At 54.7% G+C, this 26,775-nt stretch overlaps 1 protein-coding gene across 5 annotated transcripts; it reads right to left on the bottom strand.

Moving 5' to 3' along the window:
• Positions 1–227: 227 nt before the first annotated feature.
• Positions 228–26,775, bottom strand: BAHD1 (bromo adjacent homology domain containing 1). 5 transcript variants are annotated; one of them, XM_053665608.1, is made up of 8 exons: positions 25,269–25,425; positions 7,589–9,019; positions 5,210–5,592; positions 4,166–4,325; positions 3,696–3,772; positions 2,862–2,962; positions 2,213–2,434; positions 228–1,866 (listed from the first exon to the last, which is right to left on the bottom strand). In XM_053665608.1, the coding sequence occupies exons 2-7, from the start codon at positions 9,003–9,005 to the stop codon at positions 2,245–2,247; spliced, it is 2,328 nt and encodes a 775-aa protein (XP_053521583.1). In that variant the 5' UTR covers positions 9,006–9,019; positions 25,269–25,425; the 3' UTR covers positions 228–1,866; positions 2,213–2,244. The 5 variants fall into 5 exon arrangements, with proteins under 5 accessions (XP_053521583.1, XP_053521577.1, XP_037017631.2 ...); XM_053665602.1 differs by lacking the exon at positions 25,269–25,425 and adding an exon at positions 26,755–26,775 and having other exon boundaries at positions 228–2,434; XM_037161736.2 differs by lacking the exon at positions 25,269–25,425 and adding an exon at positions 25,445–25,785 and having other exon boundaries at positions 228–2,434.

Below are 26,775 nucleotides of genomic sequence, written 5' to 3'. Positions count from 1 at the left end.
GAGGGCTGGCAACCGAAGGGTTTCAGTCCAGGTAGGTGGCTCTGGCTACCGCTGACACCTGTTCCCTCTGTCTCCCTCTGCTTTCCCCTACTCTCCTGTTCTCCGCTCACTGGCTTTAGTGAGCCCGGTGCTGCAAGGGTTGAGACCCCCAAACTAAAGTGAGCCCCTCCACAACCACACACAAAAAGTCGACAGGACACGCAGGAAATGATTCTTTTCTAAATCAATACAATTTCTCAAATTTATTTTTTTTTCTTAAAGAAGTACTTCTAATCTCTGTCAAAAGGGAGGTAAGGAAAGGGTCCTCCCTCCCTTGTAAACACTGAAATACAGATCTGAGAAACCAGGGTCGACACACACAAAAAGTGCATTTTACAAAATTATCAACTAAAATATATTTTACATGAATTATGCTTCCATCGAAATTCTACCAGCTCCATTTTCAGGTTCGAAAAAATATTTCCACATCTAAGAGATTTCAAAAGCATTTAAGTTCTGGGCAGCAGACCTGGGCGGAGGGGCCTTGATCTCTCCTGCTGGGTGGGGCCGGCCTCCCAGGTGGCAAGGGCCCAGCACCCTGGGAACCAGCAGGCTCCACGGCTGGCTCTTCGGAGCCCCTATTTTGCCAACTTCTCCTACTGCAGAGTCCTCTGGACTGATGCCTTCCTCCAAACAGCTTATTCCACAGAAGGGAACCTGAGTCCCTTCTCTTCAGGTTTGGGCTTGGGCATTCACTGTGTAAATTCACCTCTGAAGCCTCCAGGCCTCTCCCACTTCGATGACGGAGCAGGAGTGGCCCAGTGTTCTCAGGGGCCGCCAAGGGCTGGGGTTGCTGGGAGTGCCCTCAGTATTCACTTCCACCCCCTTCTCCAGACCCTCCCTACCTGTCCTCACCCAGTGCCCCCTTATCGGCCTGCTGGGTCCGGGTCTGCCCTTGCCTGGGGAAGGAGGACACAGCGCTGCCTTCCTTGACTCCTGCCCCCAGGGGTGTGCTCACAAGCAGGTTCCCAGCACCAGGCCCGAGCCACACAGGGCTCCTCTCCTGCTCTCCACCATGCTCCTCTTTGGTACAAATAGGAAAGAACCAGGCTGCTCCAGCCCCCTCACAGAGAGCCCCAGGGCCAGGTCCTAGTCCTGGCAAGGACAACAGAGGGCTGAGTCTCCTAATCTACTCTGGGGAGCAGGGTGAGAACAGGGACCCTGGGCAACAAGAATAAACAAAATTCGGTCCTTAGCTCCTGCAGCTAGTGGCTGCAGCTCAGCAGGTCTGCGGACTGGTACAGTGTTGTTTCTCGCTGGGATGTAAATTAGTGCAATCTACAAAAGACTAGGGCAAGGGGTGGCAGGGCAAGGGGGGGGCCACAGCACTCCTTTGGTTTGATTTCAGGTGGGTGTGGCTTGAAGAGTCATGTGTGTAGTTCTGCAAGAGGTTTCCTAGAACCTCCAAGTATAAGGCAAGAGGAAAAGTCTTCAATAAATCAGGTAGCAATTTTCCTTGCCCCCTGCCCCCCCAGCTCCCTTTTGCCCTCCCAGACATGACAAACCCCATACTGATCAGTTAACTTCAGGGAAGCCAGACCTGCTGGGTGGCCCCTCACCAGGAGGTGAACAGGAAGCTGACACCCATGACTGTGAGGGCCCGGTAACTTGTCCCAGCACCAGGGGCGACTGCAGGGGCAAGGAGGAGAGCCAGGGGAAGGCCCTGAATCCAGGAAGAGGAAGTCGATGCTCTGGAAGCCAGACTCTGGCTCTCTCTGCTTCAAAGGAATGAGCTGGGAGCTGTGCTAGAATCAGAAAGAGGCTGGTCCCAGGCGACGGGGAAGCAGCGGGTCACAGTGGGTGAGGTAAAGCTGGCTCCTGCTACCCCTTGAAGGGCCCAGGGGAGGGTAAAGAAAGCCCTGTTGGGCCTGGTTCCTGAAGGACCTCCCCCTCCCCCTAGGGCTCAATGTCCCTCAGGCTTGGCCCAGCCTCAGGGAACACTGCTTCTTTAGGAGTCTCTGCCCGGGGGCCAGAGTGGGACCCTGGGCCATGCCGAGGGCTCCGATGCTTGTCTTATACCCTGGCCTCCCCCTTCCCTCCCGTAAGACCCAAAACCCACAGGGGCCCCTGCCCTCCCCCCTAGAGAACCACAGGCCAACAACCTCAGGCCCCTGTGGCCCCTTAACCAAGTGCTGTGCTTCAAGCAGTGCCCCCTGCCCCAAGCCCCACTTGCCTGTGGGCAGCCCCAGTGTGGGCGGGAGGAGGCTATTGGGGGTTTTTGAGGATGCGGCCATGGCGGAAGTCATAGACATGGCGGCAAAGAAACACCAGCTCAGGGTCTGTGTCCTCCGGCACTGTGCGGTGTGGCGGGGTGGAGTAGTCCGCGGAGGGGGGCACCAGTGCTGTCTTCCGGCTGGGAAGTCCCTCACCTCGGCGCTTGGCCATGGCACAGAATCTGCAGCAACACACCATTCACTGTCTTCATCAAAGCCACCTTTGCAGGAGGACCAATTCCTTCCCCACCCTGTTCAGAGAGCTGGGAAGTGCCTCTAACCTGGGCAAGGCCTGGTGCCACCTCCATCCCTGTCAGGGGCTTCGCCTTCTCTGTCACTGGGAAACCACACCTGCCAGGGCCTCCCTCACGAACACCTGCCAACTCCCCTTCGAGTTCTCTGAGCGCAGTACAATAACCACCCCCAATTCTGTCCAACCACTCTCCCTCAGACAGGCAACAGGTTTTTTTCTTCTAAAAACATCAGATGGTGGAAGTGGGTTGTAAAGAAAAAACTCTGGGAGGTCAGGCCCAGTGAGATCCCCTGGGGATCACAGGCAGCCCCCAACAGCCCTGCGGAGGATGGTCAGAGACACAGGGCGCCACCCACCTGCAGTACTCTGCAAAGGTCAGCACATAGCACTTCTCCTCGATGCAGGCCACGCTGTTCTGGTCCTGATGTCTTGATGCAAAGACTTCATTCTGCAAAGGCTCACGGGGAGACAGGATGAGATCAGTTACCAGGCTTGGGAACACCTAACTCCAGGGAAAGCTGGACAGTAACCCTAACTCCTGTGCTAAGACTCCTGACCTGAGATCACTCTAGCTAGTGCCCAGAAAGCTAGGATGCTCCCCTGGAATTTGATCCCAACTGGATCTCACCTGGCAGCTCAGGGCATCCCTCCCAGATTCTATGATGCTCTGGAGAAGCCAAGTGCCTCCTCCAGCCTGTCATTAAGCTTCCTAACCCCCACTGCCAGCCAGAAGAGCAGAGGGGAGTTGGTGCACATCTTCCTGAAAAGCCCCAGAGGGGAGCACAGTGAAAGCAGACCCAGATGGGGGAGACTGCACCCAGAGGGCACCGCTCCTCGCACACCTCTGGGTCTGGGGCTAAGGTGTGTCAGGAGCAGATCTGGCCCTCCCTCTCATGCTGCAGACAGCAGCAAAGGGGGCTAGGTGTACCGCTTCACTTCCCCTTTCTTGTCTACAGCAGGGCACATTCTGGCAACCCTGCCTGCAAGGGCTCCCTTTCTAGATAAAGGTTACTATTCCCTTTGAAACGTGAATTGGAGCAGTGCTAAGAAAAAAGACTGAAATGGGGGCCCTTCCCCGGGGTTCTAGGGACCTGACTACCCACGTCTGCCCTCCCCATTCCACCTTCTTGTGCTATAGCTTCTCCCTCTGCCTCTCCTGCCTTCCCCATCCTGTCTGCCCAGTGGCTCACCTCATGCATGCTGGGACTGCGGCCTCCCTGTAAGTGCTCTGGTCTGTAATACCACAGGAGGCTCATCATCAACTCTCCTGGGGGACAAGAGAAGTAGTCATGGCTTGAGCCGGCAACACCAGATTTCCTCAGACAAGGCATGCAGGCTGGCCACTCGCCCTGGAGGCTCATCCAACTTCAAGGCTGGGCCAATCCTGCAGGTTCTAGCCACCTTTGTCCTACGCCTCAGGCCAAGCCTGGCATTCAAGTGACCTGGAATGCCATTAGGCATGAAGGGAGAAGGGGGTTGGGGGGCAATGACAAGTGAGGAAGGGCGACAGATAAGTGCCCGGGTTCTGATGGCCGGAAAGGTTAACAGACTGACCCAACTGAAGCCACAAGGTTGTCTGCAACACACCCTGCTGAATGGAAGGCGGGCTGTGTGAGAATGGGGAATACCGCCGCCAGGTCTACCTGCAGGCCGGGGCTACCTGATTCGGGGTTCTCCCAGAGGGCTGAGATTTTGGCCACATAAGGTGTAGACGTCTTCCGCGGGCCTGACTTGAGGAGGACAGTGTCCCGGACTCGAATGGTCTCTCCGTGGCGCTCGACCGCCTGGTAGCTTTTTCGAATGGCTGGCTCAGGTTCATCCTGTGTAACAAACCAGTGACACAAACAGGCTTGTGGGACTGTACGCAGAGTGAAGGAGGGAGGGAGCAAATGACGTCCCCTCTACGCCTTCCTCAGGGGTGGACAGTCAAGGCGCCAAGGACGAGGATCTGCGGAAGTAGTCTGCAGGCTGCCCCTCCTCCTGAAGCCTGGGTGCAGGGGCAGGAGGCGTCCCCGTGGCCGGATAAAGGATAAGAGATGGGAACAGGGCTAGGAAAGCGGGACAGTCTGGGTTTGACCCTTCAACCACCAGTGCAAGTGGTGTAGCGCTGGGCAAATTACTTAATCTACTGCTGAGCCTCAGTTTCCCCATCTGTGAAATGAGGACAATCATAGGAACGTGGAGTACGTACCTCACAGGGTAGTCGTGAGGTTGAAAGCGGATAATACATGCAAAGTGCTCAGCTCGGGTCTGGCACCTAAGAAGTGCTCAATAAATTTTAGTCTATGTTCTTTTCCTCACCCCAGACGTTCCAGTATCACCGACCCCCTCTGCCTTTCCGAAGTTTCCCTACACATTCTCATCTAAAAAGCCTCTGTGAAAAGTCCTACATTTTAAAATCCAGAATAGAGGGGGCAGTGTGAGCGGGGCTAAGGGATGGAGACACTTCAGATAACTTCCCTGAGAGTCAGTGACAGAGACGGCAGCCACCAGGTGGTCTGTGTGGACCCCCGACCTCCCTGAGGCGCACAGCACGGGATCAGTAGGGGCAGTGGAGCACACTGGGCTAGTGTGGCTGACTCCTGGGCCCTTCACCACCTTTCAGAGTAGCTAAAGCCAGGGTTCCCGGGACCCACCTCACTGCAGGTCCTGTGTCCCCAAAGCCACCCTCGCTTCTCCCCACTGGCTGAGACCTGGCACTCACCAAGACATAGACAGCCTTCTCACAGGCAGCCCCAACAGGCACCCAGCCATTAGTGCGGCGGCGGCGACGGCGGCGAGGACGTGGGCGCTGGACACGTGACTGCTTGGGGTGGCTGGGCCTGCGGGCAGCCTTGCTCCTCACAGTGTGCCTACAGCTGGAGCCCGTGCGCAGACCTGACTTGGAGCCGCTAGGAGGCTTGGCGCTCTGAGGACAAGCACGGGCTACTGTCTGGGGCTCCGAGGTGGGCGTCTGGAGATGAGGGACGGGCTCTGCTGCAGGTGGCACGCTGGGCACAGGGCATCCCAGGAGGGGGTGGGCAGGTGAGGCAGGGTGACCAGCTTCGGGAAGAGGAAATTCCAACTGGCCCAGGGACCTGCAGCCTTCTGGGGAAAGGAGAAAGGGGTCGGGACAGGTAAGGACAAGCAGTAACCTCACCCTGGCCTCTTTGCTTTCAGAGCCTGCTCCTGTCTTAATTCTGAGTGTGAACCCAAAGCCACTGAAGTGACAGACTTGGTCAGGGGCCTTTAAGGTAAGGTGCACTGTCAGAATGACTGGTGGAGCAAGGGTGTTTCCTGACCTTGGAGACTCACAGACATCCCCACCTGCCCTTCTAGCCTGAAGCAAGAAAAGGGTGGTGAGTAATGGAAACAGCTTCTCTAGCTCTGACTTCATCTTCTCTGAGGCTTCCTCGGTGCTCAGGAGCAGGGGAGCTGGAACTGGCCCAGAATAGGAATCCCAGACCTGCCTCGCACCAGTTGTGTGACCTCAGGAAGCCACTTTACCTCTCAGTGCCTTGCAACAGAAGTAGTAGTTGCAAATGACATGTAGTGTCCTACGTGTTTCTCTTATCAATGTACTAACTTACCCTTACAACAACCCTACGAAGCAGCTACCATTATTCCAACCTTACGATTAAGAAAACTAAGACATCAAGTAGTAACTGGTTTGTTCCATGCTCACATGCTAAGGAAGTGAGGGAGAACATTTCACTCTAAGTCTGGCCACACAACCTCTGCCCGATTACATGCCACGTGGCCTCCCATCTGCAACGTGCTTCAGGGCAGTGCCTGGCACATGGTGCGCACTGGTGTCCCAGGGCAGGGGGGTAAGGGCCTTGGGGACCACAGTTAGACATCTAGACTTGCAAAGTGGTACAAAAGAGAAGGAAAAGCCAAAGAAAAAGCCTGTTCTCATTTCTCAGAGTCCCAACTCATGCCAAAATCTGAAACAACCAGTCTGGACAGAGTCAACTGGTCTATAAAGTTGTTTTATAGACCCTACAAGAAAGGCTGTGGGGGAGGGGAGAGCCCTGGGAAGACCTGGCCTCTCGCTTTATCAGCGGCAGGGCAGACTCGCCAGGCGGGATGGCTCTGGTCACCCTGTTTCCACCCAGGAGCCAGAAAGGGAGCTTGGAGAGGCACGCGAGGACCCTCCTGCCAATGGGGGGTGGGGAGGGGGAGATCACTGTGGGGGTGTCTCATCAGCTGCATCGTAAGCCTCTCAGGTGTCTGGGTCTTGCCAGGAAGGCAGACACCAAAGCCACAGGCCTCAAGAGTGCCGGGTCTGTGCCAGGGCACTCTGCCTGTTTTGGGGGTGTGCCCACCCCTAGCAAGGTGGTGCTAAATTGAGGCACTTTTTTCTTTCAAAGCCTGTACAGTGGGGTGAAGATGTTTTACTGCAGCTGGCACCATCTACTAGGCCTGGTACCCCCCCACACACACACACCCCAAATGCTGAAGCTGTCTGGCATGCAGATGGTCTGGGCTCCTGGAAAGGAAGACATTCCAGGTTTCTTTGAAGAGAGCAGAAGGGACATGGGGACCACCTGGCACAAGCCCTAATTTCAGTAACTTGCAACTCAGAGTCTAAGACTGGAAATCCCAATGGGGAAGGAAAAGAAGCCCTTCCAACCCCCCTCCACCATCACCAGCAAAATGCCAGGCCAAGGAATCTCCACAGATAGTGGGGACAGAGTAGGGCTACTAAAAGCTAAACATGGGCCCCTTCCCAGGACTGCTCCTAGGAGTGGGGTGCAAAAGAAGGGAAACCCTCCCCTTTCCAAGTCCCCTACTTCCCATGCAGTAGCTCGACCCCTGAGAACCTCACAACCCGCCCTCCTAGGAGACTCCCTAGTACAGGGGTGTCAAACTCATTTTCACTGAGGCCACATCAGTCTCGTGGTCGTCTTCAAAGGGACGAATGTAATTTTAGGACTGTGTAAATGTAACTACTCCTTAACAGTGAAGCGAGAGCTCAGTGTTGCCGCCAGGCAGAAACAAGGTGCCGGGCGAGATAAAATAAAGCGAAGGCCCAGGCTCGGCCCGCAGGCCTTGTGCTTGCCACCTGTGCCCTGTACGTCCTATGCCCGGGAAGGCTTACCTGCTGCAAAAGGCATTTTGTAGGAGCAGCCGCCACAGGTAGTGCCAATGTGGGTAAGAGCAGGGGGCAACATTTCACAGATGCTATAGCCATTCACTTCGGCGTCCTCGCTGGAGCAGTAGTGAGAGCCCCAGGGAGGGTGCTGGAAAGGGGTGCCTGCAGGCACTGATCTCGGGGCCAAGAGGAGCCCCTCCGTGGGTGCAGCCACTGGGGACAGCTTGCCCTCAGGGAGCATGGGGCAGGGGGAGTAGCCCCCACACTGCAGCCCATCTTGGCTGCAATACAGGTAGAAGCTGCCTAGCGCAGTGAGCTCAGGCCGACCACACAGGCCACTGTAGTCGGCAGGGTTGCCAGGCATCGGTAGCGGGGATAGCTGGGGTGTAGGGAAAGAGGGCTGGTGCAGTTCCTGCTTCGGGGCAGGCGACTCTTCTCCTGGGCGCCCGGGCTCTGGCTTCAGGGCTGCCTGCCCACCCATCAGCAGGGGCAGGTGGGGACGCAGCCCTAAGGGGCTCTCCAGACCCTGGCTCAGGGGCTGGTAAGGTAGCTGGCTGGCCGGCCTTCGAGGGGTGGCAGATAACCATGGCTCCTCAGGACACTCTTGCCAGCTGGGTGAGTTTGCTGCCTCCCCAGAACTGATCCCTTGCCGGGCCTTGGGATAGTTCTTGCCATTGACTTTGGCCCATTTTGGCCTCAGGGCCTTCAGTGTGGGTGGCTCAGTGGAGCGACCATCTGCTTCTGGGTGAGCACGAGGTGGTCGCAGGGGTAGCTCCCGCTCCTGGCTCAGCTTTAGGAAGGCAGCTGCGTTCAGGCTGGCCAGCCTCTTGGGAGCTGGGTCGCCCTCTCGGCGGGCACCTTCATCTGGTGCTGGCTCTGGGGACAGATCCCGACTTCCTCCACTGAAGTCCCCCAGCTTGGGCCGCTTCTTGGAGGAAGACCAGCCTCCTGTGGCCCTGTCACGGTCCCGGCTGTGGTGAGGGTCTCCTCCTCGACTGCGGCGGCTGCCTGCCAGGCTGCTGGTGTCGTCCCGCTCCAGCAGCAGGTTATTGAGGGCCTCGGCATTGAGGGAGGCCAGGCGCCGCTTGCGGGGCTGGGCGAGGCCAGTGTCCTCACTGGATGGGGCCGGGCTGGGGGGCTTGGGCAGGTCAGGGGGCAGCTCATCAGCTTCATCTGCACTCCGTGGACCAGCCACATTCTCCAGGCGGGTCAGCATCACTTTGCAGGCCTTGGGCTTCTCAGGAACCAAGGGACGCTTACGCAGCGGGTAGTTCTTACGACGTCCTGTCAGATGCCCTGGGCTCTCAGGCTCCACACCCTCCGCCCCCTGCTCCATATTGCTGCCTTCCATCTGCAGGGGCTCCCGGCGGCCAATGGGGCCCGAACTAAGCATGGGAAGGGACTTCCTCCGAGTGTGTGTCATGGAGTACCTCCAACCTGCAGGACAGAAGGCAGGCAATGAGAGAAGCCCACCCTGGCCTGCCCTGCCACCTTTCCGCCACCTACAGTCCCATCTAGCCCCAGCTACAGTAACCCTGTCCTACCCTCACCCCATCTCCAGCCTGGATTTTCAGGGGACCCCTCTTCCAGAGTGCAAAGGTCCAGTGAGGTCAGGCTACCAGTGGCTCTGCAAGAAACGGTTGCCCCATTCTTTCAGCCTAGGATCCTTTGAAGAAAGCCCCTAAAGAGGCTACAGAGCAATACAGGCCCCAGGGTCAGAAGACAGAAGGAGCCAGGGGCAAAGGTGGTTCTCTTGGACTGTTTTTCTCCAACCAGATACTCATCTTGGGCCAGAAGGAGGATCTGAAGACACCAGGCAGGACAGGGGCTTGGGAAGTGGGAGCCCATCTACTTCTTCAAAAACATGTTGGCCAAAAAGTTTGCCCGCCCCCCCCCGCCTAAGATGGCTCTAGTAATACTTAGTTGTCTCTACCTTCATTCAAAACAATTTTGTTAGGTTGTACTATGACAACTGTCATATCAGTGTGCATTTAAAAACAACATGGAAATTGGTGAATTTATGTGTAGTCATTTTAATACTGATGATGGGGGGGAGCAACATTTTTGGCACATTATGGTTTATTATTTCAAGAAAGGTAAAAATGTAACAGGAACGCAAAAAAAAGATTTGTGCAGTGTATGGAGAAGGTGCTAACTGACCCAACGCGTCAAAGTGGTCTGCAAAGTTTCGTGCTGCAGATTTCTCGCTGGAGGAGGCTCCATGGTTGGGCAGACCAGCTGAAGCCGAGAGTGATCAAACTGACACATTAACTGAGAACAATTAAAGTTATACCACACGGGAGGAGAGAGATAACATACTCAAAATACCCAAATCAATTAAGTTACTGGTGAAAATGAAAAAGAAATATGTCTTTTATTTTGCAGAAAAACCTAAATAAACTTTTTGGCCAACCCAATATTGCCAGCCCCTCCCCCGTGCGGGGCCTCTGAGGTTGGCCACAGAACGATAAGGAGCTGGACAATGAAGAGGTACGAGGAGGAACCTGCCTGCTGGGCCTGGAGGAGGCAAAGTCCAGCCTTGGAGGACGCCCTGCTGAGCTCGCGTGGCAAGACAGTTGCAACCTGGATGTAGCTGGAAAAGCTCAGGAAGGGCGAAGGCCTGACTGTGAGAAACTGGTGGCCAGGGGAGGCCACAGCTGACCCTAGGAGCCAGACCCACCTTGATTCAGGAGATTCCAGGGAAGGGCAGCCTAAACAGTGCCAGTGCCTGTGGAAGGGACGTTGGTAAAGCCAGGGCCAGCATTTCTGGGTAGGAAACCCAGACCACACACAGGTGTGGTACATCTTTAACCAACCCCCCTCACCCCGCTTAGTCACTAAGAGTTAGGAAAAGAAAGTGTCAAGAGAAGGCTAACTCGGGGCAGGGGTAGGGGGGTGAGGGGGTTGCAGGGGGCTATCCAAAGCTTCCTCCTGGTCGCGCCCTAGTCCTCAGGTCTCCCACCTGGTAGGCAAGCCTCCAGGCAGGAAGAAGGATGGGGAAGTGCCAGGACACCCAGAGCCCCCGACAGAAAATGACCTCAAGGAGGCATCATCCCCTAACTTAGCTTGTCAAATACTGCCCCCCCACCCCACAACATACCTGGACAACTGGACCTCATTCTGAATGAGATGCCAGAACTGGGGGTTCACTAGAAGCTTGGCCAAGACAATGAAGAACAGGAGAGTGGCGGTCGGTGGTCAGAGACCACTGAGCTCCTCACCTAACTCCACAATCCAAAACGAGGTGCTGTCAAGTAAGGTGCCAGCAAGGCTCTGCCTTCCTGGCACCCTGGGACCCCCTCCCCAACCCTGGCTTTCAAGCTGTATTTTCCTACTGCTATCGTTTTTACACACACACACACACACACACGCCCTCCTGCTCGGCCAGACTTAACCCTCGAAGTCCCAGATCTGAGTGTTCTCTGGAGCCCTTCCCAGCTTGCTCCAGTGGCCTTGGGCTGGTGGATGGGCTCACTGAGTATACTTTCTCTCCTGAGACATGCTCCACTGGTTGAGACTGAAGAAAACCAGGCTGAAGGCAGCATGGGTGTTCCTCACCCCTGAGAAAGGACTTGGAAAACTGGAAAAAGGGGGCAGCATGCCAGGAGTTGCCCTGGCCTCAGTGTGGAGACCTGCCCCTGCCCAAAGACCAGATCCCAGGGCATGACAGTCACAGAAGGCAAATCCATTCATTCCTGAACCACAGACAGGAGAGATCCTAAAAAACCCCAGGCATCTGCTAGGCTTCCTTAGACTCGGCTTCTAACCAGGGTGACCACTCACCCCAGTTTGCCTGGCGTGCTGGGTAGCAATGCATCCTTTCACTCTCAAAATCAACCCACAGGCCCTTTCTCAAATGCAGGGCACCCCTGTGCCAGAGGTGGCGGAGCAGCAACAAGGAGAACCACATCTGTAGTTCCTAGGAAAGCCTGGGCCCAGGCTCTCTCACCCCCGGAGGGCCCGGAGATGGAGGGCAGTGAACGGACCACACAGCAGAGCAGGGGCCAAAGCCCCTCCACAGACCCCAAGTTACCGGAGAAGCCAGGTCTGGGAATGGCTAAGGGCCAAGGCTGAAGTCACCGGGGCTTGTGGCCTTTAAGGACACAGCTGAGTAAAGAGCAAGGACGGGGTGGATGGGAAATAATGGGAGCACAGGAGGGCACTTTGAAGCCTGGAAAGCCAAAGAGCAAAAGAGTTCTGAGCCAAGGGTGACTGATCTGCCCCTACGTCTTGCCCACACTCCCCCACAGTTTGCTGGCTGCCTGGGCAGATGGGATTCTGGGACACTTTCTCCCCACTCAGTCTTTACCTTGAACATGCAAAAAGTCCCAGACAGGGAAAGGTAGGGCAAGGAGCCTTCCACTTTCAGGAGCACGTCCCCAGAACCTGGAAGTGTGTTCCCCTAAGAATCCCTCTCTTCACCTCCAGTCCCTCAGGGACACCCACCGTCATGTCCATCTGTCCTTCCCTCCACCGATGGACTGACTATCTGGCTGGCTACCAGGGAAGCCTCTAAATCAGAGTGTAAGTCACATTTCCAAATCAAGCCTAAGAGCCTCCTGCTAGCCTCCTATGACTCTGCCAAATCCCGTCACCCACTGAAAGCACCCAAGGCTGTCAAAAGCACACTGAGAAACAACTCTTAGCTTCCAAGCGGTGCCTAAGGCTGCAATGTCACTCACCATCCCGAGAAGAGGCTGGGATCTCTGCTGCCTGCCTTGCTACACTCCAAACTGAGGAGAGCCAGACCGGTGAGGAACTGGGCAGCAGCTCCCCTCCCCACACATCCTCTGTGGGTGGAGCTGGGTAGAGGGGGTGCTGCAGGGGGCGACCCAGCTCCTCAGGGAAAGAAGACCCTGGAAAGGGTGGGCTTGGTTCCCATTCCAGCCCTGCCAATCCTCCTGCTGTCCTGCACCTGCTACTTACACAGCCAGGAACTTCTACCACTGCTGGGGACGAGGGTGGCTGCGTTCTCGCAGCATTACCCTCCTCCTCTCTGGGAAGCCTTGTCTTCTCAGGCACGTGCAGTCCAGGCCCGCTGGGGACCAGGTTCCTGGGAGGGACTCCCCAGGGCACATCACCACTCACCCAGAGCATGTCAAGCAAGCTCTCACCGAGGAAAAGCAGTCTGACTGCTGCCAGCTGCCATGAAGGACAGCTGCTGCTGGTGGTTTCTCTAAGCCGAAGACTAGCAAACCACACGGTGAATCCCAAATCACAGGTGTACTTTAACTCTAAAGACAGCCAACGGGCCATTCAGCCCAGGGGAACGTGGGGGCTAAAAATCAAGGGAGAGAGCGGCCCAAGCAGAGTGTCAAGGCAGGGCCTGGGCCTCAGCGCTGCCCAGGGCTGGGGGAACTCATCAGCGCAGAAACAGGCAGGGAGGGAGTACTTGCCTTTTGCCCTCCAGCTCCAGCAGCCCCGGTGGAGCACACCCAAGATGTTGTGTGCAAGGGAGGGTCAGAGGTTTGGAGGAGTATGGGCTGTGGGCACCGCTGAGGGGGAAACCAGGGCACGGCGTGGACAGGCAGGTCAAGCCCAGATTTCTCCAAGAAGCAGAGGTCAGTCTGTGGCAGGAAGAGGTCCTGAGCCTTGGCCCTCCGCATACTTACCCAGTTCCAGGCCACATTCCCCACCCCCAGACTCAGGGATCTGCCCTACTGCCTTTCCTTATCAATTGCCTTTTCAAGTTTGCTTTTTAGGCTTTTTGGTTTATTCAAGGGGATCTTAAGTAAGGGAAGACCAGGTGGTCACCAGGGTAAGAGGCAAGAAGAGCCCTGACCCAAGGCACCTCCTGACTGTACCTAAAGCCACACAACTGGCACTGAGTGACTGCCCTCCTCTGTAACCTCTCCTGGAATCACCTTCCTCGTCCCCTGAAGGAATAACACTCTCTCACCCTGGCCAAGTAGCTCAGCTGGTTAGAGCATTGTCCTGCTAAACCAAGGTTGTAGGTTCGACTCCCCAGTCAGGGCACTACAAGAATCAACTAATAAATGCATCAGTAAGTAAAATACAAATTGATGTTTCTCTCTCTCTAAAATCAATACATGCAAATTAAAAACAAAAAACACCCCACTTGCTCATGAGCACTGAATTTCTTTAATCTTTTACCGGAGAAGAAAAAAGCAAGAGCACGAAGACAGGCCCCTGCTCCTTTTATTTTAGTTGAAGTTATCTCATGGGAAAACGGAAAAGTGAAGCTGCTGAAACTCTTACGATCAAGCCAGGTAGGTAAAGAGACACGGCTGGCAGAAGGAACCGAACCCTGGAGTCGGGCAGACCTGGATTTAAATGCCAGCTCTGCCCCTCACACTGACTCACTTCTCCAATGGCAGATTCCTCATCTAAAAAGGATACACCAAATGAACCTTACTGAAGAGTGGTGGGAAGGAGGACGGAGTCACCCCGCTCGGGAGTCTACCAGGGCAGGAACCAAGGTCCCTCCCCGCTTCCAGACCCACAGACACACGTGGGCTTGCCCAGTTCCCCACGGTAAGAGTCCAGCTTCCTGTGAGAAATCTGAAAAACGAGAGTGCACCTCAACTCTGCTTTGCTACCAGTCTGCCAAAAACACCCAAGCGTCAACCCCAGAAAAAGATGGAAATGCCGCTCTTTCCCCACGCAGGGCCCCCCGTGGGGTGAACTGTGGGGGGTTCAGTTTACAACACAGCAAGAGGGCAAGGGGCAGAAACCACAGCCCAACAGACCCTGAACGACCACTCCACACTTGCGGGGAAACACTCTACTCAGGGGCAAAAGGTGAGCTCCTCAGACGCTAAAAGCCTGGGGTGGGGGTCAGAGGGCTTGCGTCCTGCCTGTTCCTGCCATCTGACTGCTGCTTCCTGGTGGACACCCACAGAAAGGTCAATTCCCCGACAGGCGGCACAGAATGAGCTCAAGGCCCAGGGCCCTCGCCCCGGGTGCCCATTCGGCCTTGCTCATTGTGGGCTCTCAGTTCACTGACATCAGGTTGAGATCCTACAAACATGTGGGCAGGAAGCATAGGCCTCCCAACCAAAGGGAAATGGCCTGACCTGCCTGGACGCAACTTGTTTTATAGATGACCCTCTGGTCTGGCAGCCACCCGAGGGGCTGAGCCTGTCCCTCGGAGGCACTAAGCCCACCTCAGCCTGTGAGACCACCGGCTTCTCACACTTCACACTGGGGGCTCCCAGAAGCCCTGAGAAAGCGGAGCAGCCCTGCTGGGAAGACCCACACCCACCCCACATGTGGTGTGGGGTGCAGCTGGCCTTATCTTTGGCTACTCCTGCCCACTCTGCTGACCCCAACAGGACAGCCGAGACACACAGGCCCAGCCCTGCACCAAGCATCCAGAACCTCCACACGCAGTCTCTTGTAACTGTAAAGGAGCATAAATCCTAGTGGGGAGGGGAAAAGGGGTGTGTTTGCTTTTAAAAATTACTTATTTATCTATTTTTTAGAGAAAAAGGGAGGAAGAAAGGAGAGAAGCATCAATGTGGGAGAGAAACATTAATTTTTGAGAGAAACACTGACCAGCTGGCTGCCCCTTGCACATCCAGGGACCTGGCCCACAACCCAGGCAAGCGCCCTGACCAGAAGCCAAACTGGGTGCCCTGACTGGTGTGGCTCAGTGGACTGAGTGCTGGCCTGTGGAGCAAAGAGTTGCCAGTCTGATTCCCTGTCGGGGCACACGCCTGGGATGTGGGCCAGATTTCCAGTAGGGGGTGCTCAAGAGGCAACCACACATTAACGTTTCTCTCCTCCTTTCTCCCTCCCTTCCCTTCTCTCTAAAAATAAATAAATAAAATTGAAAAAGAAAAAAAAAAAAAAAAAAAAACCAAACTGGTAACTTTTTGGTTTGCAGAATGACGCCCAACCCACTGAGCCACACCAGTCAGGGCAAGGGAATTTTAACTCAGATTACAGTAACGCAAACCCCCATTTTATATTAGAATTGTAACTAAGTATACAACTACAGGGGTGGGGAAGGTGGGTTTGCAATTATTCATATGAAAAATAATACAAAAATGAATAAATATAATACAAGAATAACCTTTTGTGCACTCATAACTGTAAACCTACTTTTGCCCACCCCTGTGTGTAGCAGTCCAGTTGGTGGAGTCTCCTCCTCACTGGAAACTGCCAGTGCTCTGGCCTTAGGGCAAGGTCCTCCCTCCAGGTAGTGGGGCTGAGAGAGAGAGAGAGAGAGAGAGAGAACTCCTTGGACCAAGAAGTCAATACATACACGCAGACCCCTGAACTAGGACAGTGGGTGAAGAGTGTTGAGTTTTAGTCACACCACAGTGCTCTGCTTTAAGAAACTCTAACCTGACAAATTAGAAGGTAATCAGGTATAGTACAAAACTTGTCTTTACGGCTCTCAGTAAAGGCACATACCCCTCCCTCCAACAATCTGCCTTCCCCGGGCTTCCTCCCAGTGCACAGCTATGTGCCCAGGGTAGATCTGACCTGCAGGTGTGAGTCCAGCTAAGCCAGAGCACCCGAGGCTCAATCCCAGGCACACGGCACCTCTGTGACCTTTGCTCAGTCAGCCAACATTTGCTGGCCTCTTGCCACGGCTCAACCAGAGGACAAACTCACATGGTTCTGGAAGCCACTTGGTGCTGCTGCTAACCCTAGTGAGCTTGGTCAGCAAACTGAACTTCTCTGAGCCTTGCTCTCCTTGTCTACACAGCAAGGTTGTTATGAGGATCAAGTTAAATGAGAAGCTGTGGCAAGTGCCTGTGATACAAAGGATGATCAATACAAGCTCATTCTTTTCCACTACACTTCCAGTATTAAGCTAACTGCTGAAGAAAAAAAAATGCAAAAAAGCCTAAGAAATTGGAGCTCTGGGCTGGTAGGAAGACAGAGGACAAAAGAGTGACAGGGACTGTGATGGAGTGAGTGCTCCGAACTTGGTGGAGAGCGCTCTCGCTGCAAGGCAGCCTCAGAGGGCGCCCCTGAGCCAGGGCTCCGTTCAGACACTGAAGGCCTCCTCCACGCCAGGTGTGCCGAGGGAACCGAAAAGCCCTCGGTACACTCTGAGAAATACATTTCACAAATGTTTGGATTCAGGAAGGGGCAACAGACAAAAGCTGAGACAAATGCACCTTCCGCCAGACTCAGCCTTACTGGCTCCATGTAGACTGGTTTCAGGCTGGGGACAAGGGAGCCCCAGGCTCAGGCTCCCTCACGCCCTCCCACCCAGACTCAGCAGCGCCCAGGTGAAGCCAGAAGCAAATCTCCTGGAGCCTGGAGCGGGACTCACTCCCTCCAGGCAATTAACAAGGGAGAAATAAAACAGGAATAGGGCTGGGGTCCCCAAAGCTCAGCAACAGGCCCTTAGCAGAATTAGGCAGAAACCTCATGTTTCTAATGCGCTATTCTTAAACACACACACACACACACACACACACACACTCTCTCTCTCTCTCTCTCTCTCTCTCTCTCAAACCACACAACAGTTCACCAGCCTGCTCTGGGCCCGTCTCCAGGAGTGGCAGAGGATATGTGTTGGTTAAACCACCAGGACACTCTAGGAACCAACAACTTAGATTTCTAAGATGACTTGCCAAGACTGGAGGTGCTATTTCATCCTGAACAGAAGAAAGTGGCCAGCCAGGTAGAGATGGGAGCTCTGCCCTCAGCCTCCCCAGCAGGTCTTGACCTTCTGAAGGAACCAGCCCTGAGGAACAAGACCTAAGACTAGGCATTTCCAATGCTCCACCGGAAGAGCAGAACCACACAGGGCAGACCCTACCAGAGTTATGGGCACCTTAAGGGATTAGTGGTATCCCCATTAGGATGCAAGCTCTGTGGGGACAAGCAGGTTCTGCCTTCCTTACCACTAAATCCCATCCATAGGGCTTAATAAGAGCTTGTTGAATGAATGAAGATCTGGCTGCCCACCTGCCCCAACTCATAATATTTCTATCCTAGGTAACGGCATCACTTGGAGCCCAGGACAAGAGGCTGACCTCCAAACTCTGCCCCATGCTCAGGAGTCCACTGTGCCTCTTCAGTGTAATCCATGGTTCAGTAAATAGGGCTACTTCAGGAAATCACTCACATTTACCCAGCACACCTCCTTTCACTATCATTACCTTTCTTCTCTCTCTCAACTTGCCCAGGTATCTCAGGAAATAATCCTCTCATTCCACTTCTTATCCCCAAACCATTAAGGGAGCAAGGGTGGCCCTGGCTGTGTAGCTCAGTGGACTGAGTACCAGCCTGCAAACCAAAGGGTCATAGGTTCACTTCCCAGTCAGGGCACATGCCTGGGTTGTGGGCCAGGTCCCCAACTCTAGGGGCATGCAAGAGGTAAAGGTCCCCGGTTGGGGGTGTGCAAGAGGCAACCAACCAATGTTTTCTTGTGCAGATCACTGTTTCTTTCTTTCTCCCTCCCTTCCCTTCTTAAAAAAATTACAGAGAGAGCAAGAGGCACACTTCTATCAAGACAGGGAATGTCACGAATATTAAGGTAAACTCAGCAGCAAAGAACCAGTCCCCAAATGCACTACACGTGCAGGGTAGGAAAGTCTTGCCCCACTGCAGAGGCTTCTGGTCTAACAGGATGGCTCCCGTCGTCAAGTGCTTGCTATGGCCTGGCACCACCCTAAGCACATTGCATTTACTCTCATCCATCCTCACAACCACCTCACAAGGACAGCTATCATCTCACCCCCAAAAGGAGAAAACAATGGTAGAGGCAGGCAAACTGTTTCACCTTTCTGTACACCCTCCCTGAGACATGGGACAGCTGCTGAGTCCCGACGGACCCTCGAGAGCAACTTGCATGCTCAATTCTGTTTTTCTGTGTTGCTTTCATTACCGGCATCAACACATTACTAGTTTCTCCTGATTTTTCATCACCCGAGGAACTGAGGATGCATTCAGATTAAACAGCATTCACTGGTGAGCTGGCCAGGGAACATGAACATAATTTTACAGACTGTTTCTATCAGAAAGTCTGCTCAAAGTTCCTAATACGTTTTTACATGTGCTTTTGAAAACAAACCCATTTTATATCCCAGAAAAGGGTAAAGGCTGCCCTGGCTGGCATAACTTAGTGGATTGAGCAGGGGCCTGTGAACCAAACAGCAGTGGTTCGATTCCCAGTCGGGGCACATGCCTGGGTTGCGGGCCAGTTCCCAGCGAGGGATGCATGAGAGGCAACCATACATTGACATTTCTCTCCCTCTCTCCTTCCCTTCCCCTCTAAAGATAAATCAAATATATTTTTTAAAAGGGTAAAGGCTTCAGAAAAGCACGCCGTCTCAATGTTACAGTAAATCCAGGAACGTCACCTACAGACGTCCCCACGCATCTAACCACACTTCCTTAATCAGGCGCACTGCCTCTCCTTCACCAGAGCTGCAATGAAGGCTGAAATCTGTCACGCTCCAAAAAGACGCCTCAGTGTTGGAGGACATAGTAACTGCCCCTTGGCTAACTCCTCAAGGCCAAATAAATCCAAGTCAATTTCCCTTTCAATGTTCTCTGAAGATGTCTTATAGTCATTTCATCAATTTGTAATGATTTTTGTTTGTTTTTAGAGAGAGGACAAGGTGCCGGGAGAAAGAGAGGGAAAGAAACATCCATTGGCTGTCTCTCATACACGCCCTGAGGAGGAGGCAGGAGGTGGAACCCCCAACCCAGGCCGTGTACCCTCACCAGGAATCGAACTATCAACCTTTCACTCTGCAGGACTATGCCCAGCCAACTGAGCCACACTGGTCAGGGCTGTAATTCTTTCTTACATTCCATTAAAACTGGGTGAACCCCTCCAGGCACACAGCAGGGGATGCCCCTCACTTCTGAAGCCCTAGAGTGGAAATGTAAATCTTCCCTTCTGGCACACTTGTTAGGACACCCTGGCACCAAGCAGTACCCTAACGCTTTTCCCATGATTTCTAGGAAGATCTTCTAAAAACTGCTAATTCATCTCCATACCACTTGGCCAGGTAAGAATGTCATTAATAACAGCGCTGGCTGGTGAAGCTCAGTGGATTGAGCACAGGCCTGTGAACCAAACAACTGCGGTTGATTCCCAGTCGGGGCACATGCCTGGGTTGCAGGCCAGGTCCCAGCAGGGGATGCACAAGAAGCAACCATACATTGATATTCCTCTCCCTCTCTCCTTCCCTTCCCCTCTAAACGTAAATAAATAAAATCTTCTTAAAAATTAAAAAAGAATGTCATTAACGAACTGAATTTCCCCCAAACATTTCGGACAGGGAGCAGCAGTTGGAGAGTGTGGGCCACCCTCCTCCTCTGCTGGCAGGAATGGAAAGCCCCCTCTGGGGAGGACCGGGAGTAGGAGCCATCCGCTCCACTCCATGTGAGACCCCAGGGTCACAAAGAGCAGAAATGCAACACACCCCTTCTCCTTAACTTAGGATAGGGGAAGCACCTCGTCTCTGCCCCCAAATCCACTAGAAAAGCTGACGTGAGAAAGAAGATGTAGACCCCAAGTTCCTGTCTGCACCCATCCTGTTTACCAAGAAGAGTCACTTGACACTTTTTCATTCGGATAACTTGTTTCTTTGGAGAAAAGTTCCCATTTCACATCTCAAAGAGGCTAAGAGACAAGCCCAATCTTTTATTCTTGGTGGGCTGGGCTTGCAGAGCATCTCAAGGGCGTGTTATTTTTTATCTTTTTCTTGTGTGTGTGTGAGGGAGGGGCACACTGAATCAGGTGAATAACCAACCAACCCTGCAGGAGTACCCCACTGGGAAATACGGAATCTGGATGAAAATGCTTTCCGGGATACAACACAAGTCCTGGACACCACTGCCCTGAGACTGGCTCACCAAACCCTCAGTCCTCTGCTCCCCAGTTTCCAGACCAAGTTGCCCAAGTCAGGGCACCAATCCCCCTCCCCTCAGTGAAACCCGAGGCCCCACTGGTACTCAGCAGCTCTTCATCTGCCCCTGAGCAGGCAAGCGGTCTGCAGCCTCCCGGCTGCCACTGCTCTCTTCCTCCTCCTCCCTGTTAGCCGGTTTACTGCTCATTAGTGGCCATACCAGGAGGTGGGCAGGGGAATCATAAAGGAACTGAAATTCAAACCAGTCAGTTTTACTCCAGTTAGGTGCCTTCCATTAAACCAGGCCAGATTTCATCATCCAGGTCCTCTCTGTCCCCTGTTCTGGGGAGGTCAAAGCAGCACAAGGGGTCAGTAACTGCGGAATCTCAGGACCCCAGGCATCAGAGCTTGTGCTTCCAATAATCACAAGCTCTTGACTATACCCTGTATCTTCCATCTTTTCTGAGTTAACAGGCACTTCTAGCCATGAGCTGGTCCATCAAGTCAAGGCCAGGGACTTGCAGAGCCGGAGTGCTGGGTCTGCCCTGAGTACCCAAGCACACTCCTTGTCCCTTCGAAGTCCCCAGCACAATGGCAAGTTCACAAGGGAAGTGAGTCTTGCCAGGCTGTGCTAGCAAATTCCCATAAATACTTAGGCTAGGGTAGTACTGCTTATGTACAATGCTTCCCCATTGACAGATGCTGCTTTATTTACATTCTTCACAACCCATTCATAAAAAGGAGGTCCTTTAATGTTGGGGTTGTCCGCATAATGCTCCATAAACCTGGCAGCTTCGGCTGGGAGCCTTAGTTCAACACAGGCTACTTCTCAATTCCAGAGACTTTTTCCCCTTAAGTTTTTTTTTCTCTTTAATGACTCACCTTGCAACAGGGCGCTGAGGCCAGATGTTGCCAAAGCAATGCCAAGAAGAATAAGAACAGATAAAATAAAAACACACAAGTGCTCCTGAATGGTGAGAAGGAGAGGTAGGCAGGAATGAAAATAAATAAGTTGAAAATTCCCATAGAATTCCAATGTGAAGTACAGTGGAAGGGTAAATTCCTTCTAGGTTTACTGAAACTTCCTTTATGGACATCAAAATGCTTTCTAGCTTATACCCTTACATACCCGAGAAGGTGTGGATGGGATTTTTTTTTTTAACCCCAGAAGTAAAGGTAGAAGAGGGCTCTTTCTGGTTTTTCATTTGTATGGCAGATGAATTTAAAAAACAATTATTTTTTCTGCTTCTTCATATAAGTGTTTCAGGGTTTGCTGGAACTAAGAGGGGGCACAATTTGCTCAAAGAAGAAACACAGGCAAACCCCAGAAAGACAGCAATGACTATGTTCTTGAACACAGAGCAAAAATGACCTGAGCAGCTGAGGGGAGAACCCAGGAGCTGCATTCTGAGGTAGCTTGTCTCCTGCTACAGTAGAAGCAAGGAGAGTAGTAGTGGGGATTTTTTTTTAATTGACGGGGAGCGGTCTACATTGCCATGGCAACTGTGAGGGGTGGCTTTCCAGCTTGGAAGGGAAATGCTGGTCCATTAATCATCAAACTGGGGCACAAAAGAGAGGTTTGGGGGAAAGGGGATGGATGCAGAATTTATTTTTTCACTGTCTAGACTCAAACCAGTCACCACTCTTCATTCCCATTTCCCTCATGGTCTGGGGTTGATGGTGAACAAATACTGAAGTTCTGAGACAGTTGGGATCATAGCCTTCCTTTCCGATGGGTCCAGTGTGGGGCTGATCATGCCTCCCACATCAGTGATACTGCTACAAACACCTCTTCCAACGCCAGTCCCCAAAGTCCCATCCATGGGCCAGACCCAGGAATCTTTTTCTTTTCTGTTCTCAGAACCCCGTTTTCTCTCTTATTTACACCTGGGATTGAGAAGAGATAAAACATATGGAATCATTTAGCATGGACAAGGAAAACTGCATAAGAGCAGCAAAGCCGGGTGGAAAGAATGGCCTGGTGCTATAGAAGTAAAATGGGATTACAGTCTTTTTGTAATTCATGTCTATATCACATCATGTGAGCAACCCATAGGACAGACTTTTCACGAGACGGAATATCAGAAACGGCTAACTTTCATTTGCTCCCCACACTAAAGCACCCCAAACATGCCCTATCTACAAGCCTTTGAGAGAAAAGGTTGGAAACCACAAAGTATTCCATACCGAGCATTGCTGGGGAAGCGGAAAGGAAGGCTTCCCCTCTGTTCCTACCCAACTAAGCAGTCAACTGCATTTATTCATGCAACAAAAATAATGTGTATGACACTATCAGAAATCCTGGAATATTCACACCCACACACACGCATAGGGGTTTAACAGTCAATGTTGGCCTCAAGTGATGTGAGTGACAGGGAAAGGAAGGATGAATAGGGTTCAGGCGGGAGAAGAAGGCGGCAAGGGGCTCCTCATTGGGGAAAACTGGGGAATGCAGCAAAGCAAAGATGCAGGGAGATAAATGTGCACAGCATGACTGGGGGAGTCAGGGGGAGGGAAGTGTCTGCTGTCAGACTGTGGGAAAAGGGGAGCCACTGCAAGTCTGTGGATAGGAGAATGACGAGGCAAAGGGGTGCTTTAGGAAGAGTCATCTAATAGCTGTGTAGGGACTGGATCAGAAGGATCAGAGGAAGCGGGAGAACAAGGGAGGCCAGGACAACAACACAGGCCTGACATGAGGCCGGAAGGACAACAGAAAGAAAAAAAGGAGGGAGAAAGACATAAAAAAGAGAAAACCTCTTCACTGGCTAACCTCTTCTGAGACAACCCTCCTAATCACTTGATCTGACTGGCATGAGACTCCTGGCCAGGTAAGAGCCTGTCCAAGAGGAAAACCACTGTTTTGGCAATTCATTCCCCTTTACATCCAATGGCCAGACCAGGTCACTCCCTTTATACTGCCACCAAAAGAAATCACATACTGTGTAACCCCCCAAAAGGCACAAGGGCCTTCATCATTCTCTGAACCTTAGACATACAATTAAATTAATCTCAGAACAAACTTTAGTCTCCTGCATGAGGTAATACATCACATTCCCACAAGCCTCAAACTCCACTCAGGCTGGGGTCTAGATCCACAGGGGGAGGATGGGGGTGGCCATAAATTAACTCTGTGCCCATACTAAGCAAGGCTAACAGGCAGCTTTCCCAAGAGTGAGATTATAGCCAACTACAGCTGGGAGCAGCTCTTAGCCAACACCTACAAGAAGTGGGACTCGAACCCAGATTCTTAGCAAAAGTCTGCATTCTACACAGCCCGAGTCTCCACATCTTCGTGTTCTCAACTATTCCACTTCGGGGTCACAGGAGCTCTGGGGGGGGGGGTTTACAAATAGGAAACAGCATCTACCTTAGAGCTGGTTACTGGTGGGCTTAGAGGAACCTACAGCTTAAAGCCACTGGTTCCCAAGTGTCCTCCAGCTGACCAAGTACAACGTGTCCCTCCAGGACATACAGTCCCTCTGGGGCCCCTTTCCGGAAGACATGGGTATGAAAAAGGCAGGAAGTAAAGTCCTTCAGGTGGCACAAAGGAAAAGAATTGGAAGGCTTTTTCATTTAATCATTAAATTTCTGCCTGAATTCATAAACTGAGCTTCTCATTTCCCTACGTGGGTACCTTCTTTGGCTATAAAAAAAAGTGCTAAAAGCAGTTAAGAATGGACTGCTGGCGCACATCTGGAGGGTGTCTCCTAGTTCCCAATACAACTGATCAGTCCTCTTAAAACTGTCGACAATGGGTGACTGGGAGAAGCCCCAGGTGAAATTAAACCTCTACCCGTGGGCAAACTGCGTGCTGAAACCCCTCATTCCTAGGAGGCTCTACAATGATTCACCACCAGACTGTCGCCTGCCTCGGTACGTCCAGACCTGGTCGTTACCAGCCAGGCCCACCGTCTGCACTCCCCCACCTCTACTCCTGTGCCACTCCATCCTGGCCAGGTCGACCTCACTCTTCCCAGAACCTCGCGAGGATCCGCGGCTGGAACGGTGAGCCAGTGCCACAGCTCTTGTTGGAGGGCACCCCGGCCCCCGCAACCCCCCGGGCAGAGTTCGGCCCTGTCGCCCGCCCCTCCGGGTGGTGGCTCGGACCCGCTCCCCTCCCCGACGCCACCACCTGCGCCCGCTCCGGCGCCGCCTTTGTCCGGCGCTTCACCGCCGAGCGGGCCCCTCGAGCCCGACCTGACCCGGCCCGAGGAGCGGCGGCGAGGCAGGCAGGGCAGGACCAGGCCCGGCCCAGAGCACGGGGTCCCGCTGTCACTTGGAGGCGTTCTGACAACTTCGATCCCTCCGCCCCACCACGGACTCGGCAGCCGCTCTGCACGGTCCCCGCCGGGCCTCCCGCGGCCCACACTCGCTTCTCGAACCGGTTCCCTTCCGTCTTCGGCGCCTCCCTTCCTCTCAGTCCGATCCCATCGGGTCTACACTACCCCCCACCCCAGCGCAGCCCCCATCCCCTGCCCCCCATCTAGCAATAACCGGTCAGCTCCCAGCGCGGGAGGGCGCCCCCCACCCTGAACAGGCAATCCCGCGGCGCCGCCCCCGGCCTCGGCCCCTAGCCTCGGGGACCGCGATGGGGGAGGGGGCGCGGCGGTGGAGGGGGGCCAGGGCCGCGTCGCCCGCGCACTCGGAGGCGAGCCGGCTACGCCGCGGCAAGGAAACAAGCAGCGTCCTCCCGCCCTCCGCGGCCCGGGACGCCCGCGCCGCCGCCGCACGGCCAAGCTGCTACCCTGCGGCCGCCACCCACCCCGCCCCCGGCCATCGAAGCGAGCAACCCCCGGGGGCTGTCACCTCGAGGCGTGCCGCGCTCCCCGATGGCGGGACCGTGGCGCCGGACCCCGGGGAAGGATCAGGCGCGAGCAAGCGGGCGGCCGCACCTGCTTCGCGTCGTCCGTCCGTCCGTCCCTTCCCGGGCTGGCGGGGGCGGCGGCGCGCTCGGTGGGGCGCGCTGACGGGCGGTCGGTCCTCTCCTCTTCACTCGTCCGCCTCCCTCGCTCGCTCCCTCCCGTCCGCTCGCCCCTTCCCCCCACCTCGACCCCGGCCCTTAGCTCACCGGGACGGCGGCGCGAACGGCGCAGCTCTGGGCGCCCGCAGGCCCCAGCAGGGCTGGAATCCGGCGGCTGGAACCCCCCGGGGGCGCTCAATTCCCGGGCTCCACGCTGCTGCGTCAGCGCCTCCTCCTGGGGGCCGGGGCCGGGCGGGCGGAGCGGGGACCGCGGCCGGGCGGGGCCGTCGGGGGGGCGGGCGCGCCGGGGCGGGCGGACGGCGAGGGCCGGACGGGCGGGGCAGGCAGCCGGACGGGCGAACGGCGGGGGCCGGGCTCCGGGATCCGCTACGCCGCTCGCGGTTCCTCCACAAACTCCCCAAGAGCGGAGCCTCCGCCACCCTCCTTCCTGCTTCCTCGTCCCCAACCAATCAGCGGAGCGCCCCTCGGCCAGCTCCGCCAATCAGCCGCCCCGCCCTGCGCTAGCCCCGCCAGCCAATCCGGCCCTCAGCTCCCCCTCCCAGTCTCGGACCAATCAGAACCGTGGGTCGGTCGTCCCAACGCAGGGGGCAGCACGAGGCGGCTGGGGGAGGCGGTGCGGGGAGTGGTGGGGCCTTGGGGGAGGGGTACGGTGCCAAGGGTGGTGGCGGGTGGTGGTTTTCTTTGCCGGCTTCTTGGATTTTTCTTTTCTCCTGCAGAGCCTAAGCCTGTATCCCATGGTGACCCGAGCCTGGAATCCTAATCCCCCAGCTGCTACCCCACCCCAGAGAAATCATCTTGCCCCCCGCCCTGGTCGTAACCCCTCCACATCCCGCTTCCTCCTCCTCCCTAGCACCCACTGGAGAGAACTGCGGACCAAGGAACACCCCCACCCTCGCCAGCGGCAGCTGCCCCCAGGGCAAAGCTTCGGGAAGACCAGACGAAAATCAAGCGAGGACAACCCCCCCCTTTCCTGCAGAAAGGGCCCCAGACTCCAGCGAAAGGGCCCCGACTGCTGAGAAGCCCCTCCCGCCCTTGCCTCATCTTTCCGACTTCCCAGGCTGCCACGTCTCCTTTCCTTTCAAGCAAGGTCGGTCCTGGCTCGGTAACCCCTCACCCGCATCTCTTTTTCCTGTTTCTCCCTTGCACCTACCGCCCTCCACTCCAGCTCCTAATTCACCTTTCCCAGAGGCAGAGTGTGGAACCCTCATCCATTAACAGCAGACACCAGAGCCTGGTTTGTGAGTCCTTGACACCCACATACCCTCTTCCACCACCGCGGGGAAAATCAGAGCTTTCTGCGGGAGCGGGGTGGTGTGTGTGTCGGGGGGCAGCCTGACAGCCCAGGCCGGACTCCCTTTCGTCCCCACTCCAGGATGGGACCAAGCGTTGACACTTACCTGGCTTCCCCCTAGTCACCG

This window comes from Artibeus jamaicensis, unplaced genomic scaffold (genome assembly GCF_021234435.1).
Source record: "Artibeus jamaicensis isolate MK-2021 breed Jamaican fruit bat unplaced genomic scaffold, CSHL_Jam_final contig_1132, whole genome shotgun sequence".
Taxonomy (NCBI): domain Eukaryota; kingdom Metazoa; phylum Chordata; class Mammalia; order Chiroptera; family Phyllostomidae; genus Artibeus; species Artibeus jamaicensis.
The sequence above is the reverse complement of the archived record's forward strand: the minus strand, read 5'-3'. Positions and strand labels throughout refer to the sequence as shown.

Excerpts from the sequence above, each read along its gene's own strand:
- BAHD1 (XM_053665602.1), bottom strand. The coding sequence starts at position 9,005 with ATGACACACACTCGGAGGAAGTCCCTTCCCATGCTTAGTTCGGGCCCC. Across the intron at positions 5,593-7,588 it reads CAAAATGCCTTTTGCAGCAG|AAGGCTGCAGGTCCCTGGGC; the intron begins GTAAGCCTTCCC and ends TCCTTTCCCCAG. Across the intron at positions 4,326-5,209 it reads AGAAGGCTGTCTATGTCTTG|GATGAACCTGAGCCAGCCAT; the intron begins GTGAGTGCCAGG and ends TTTGTTACACAG.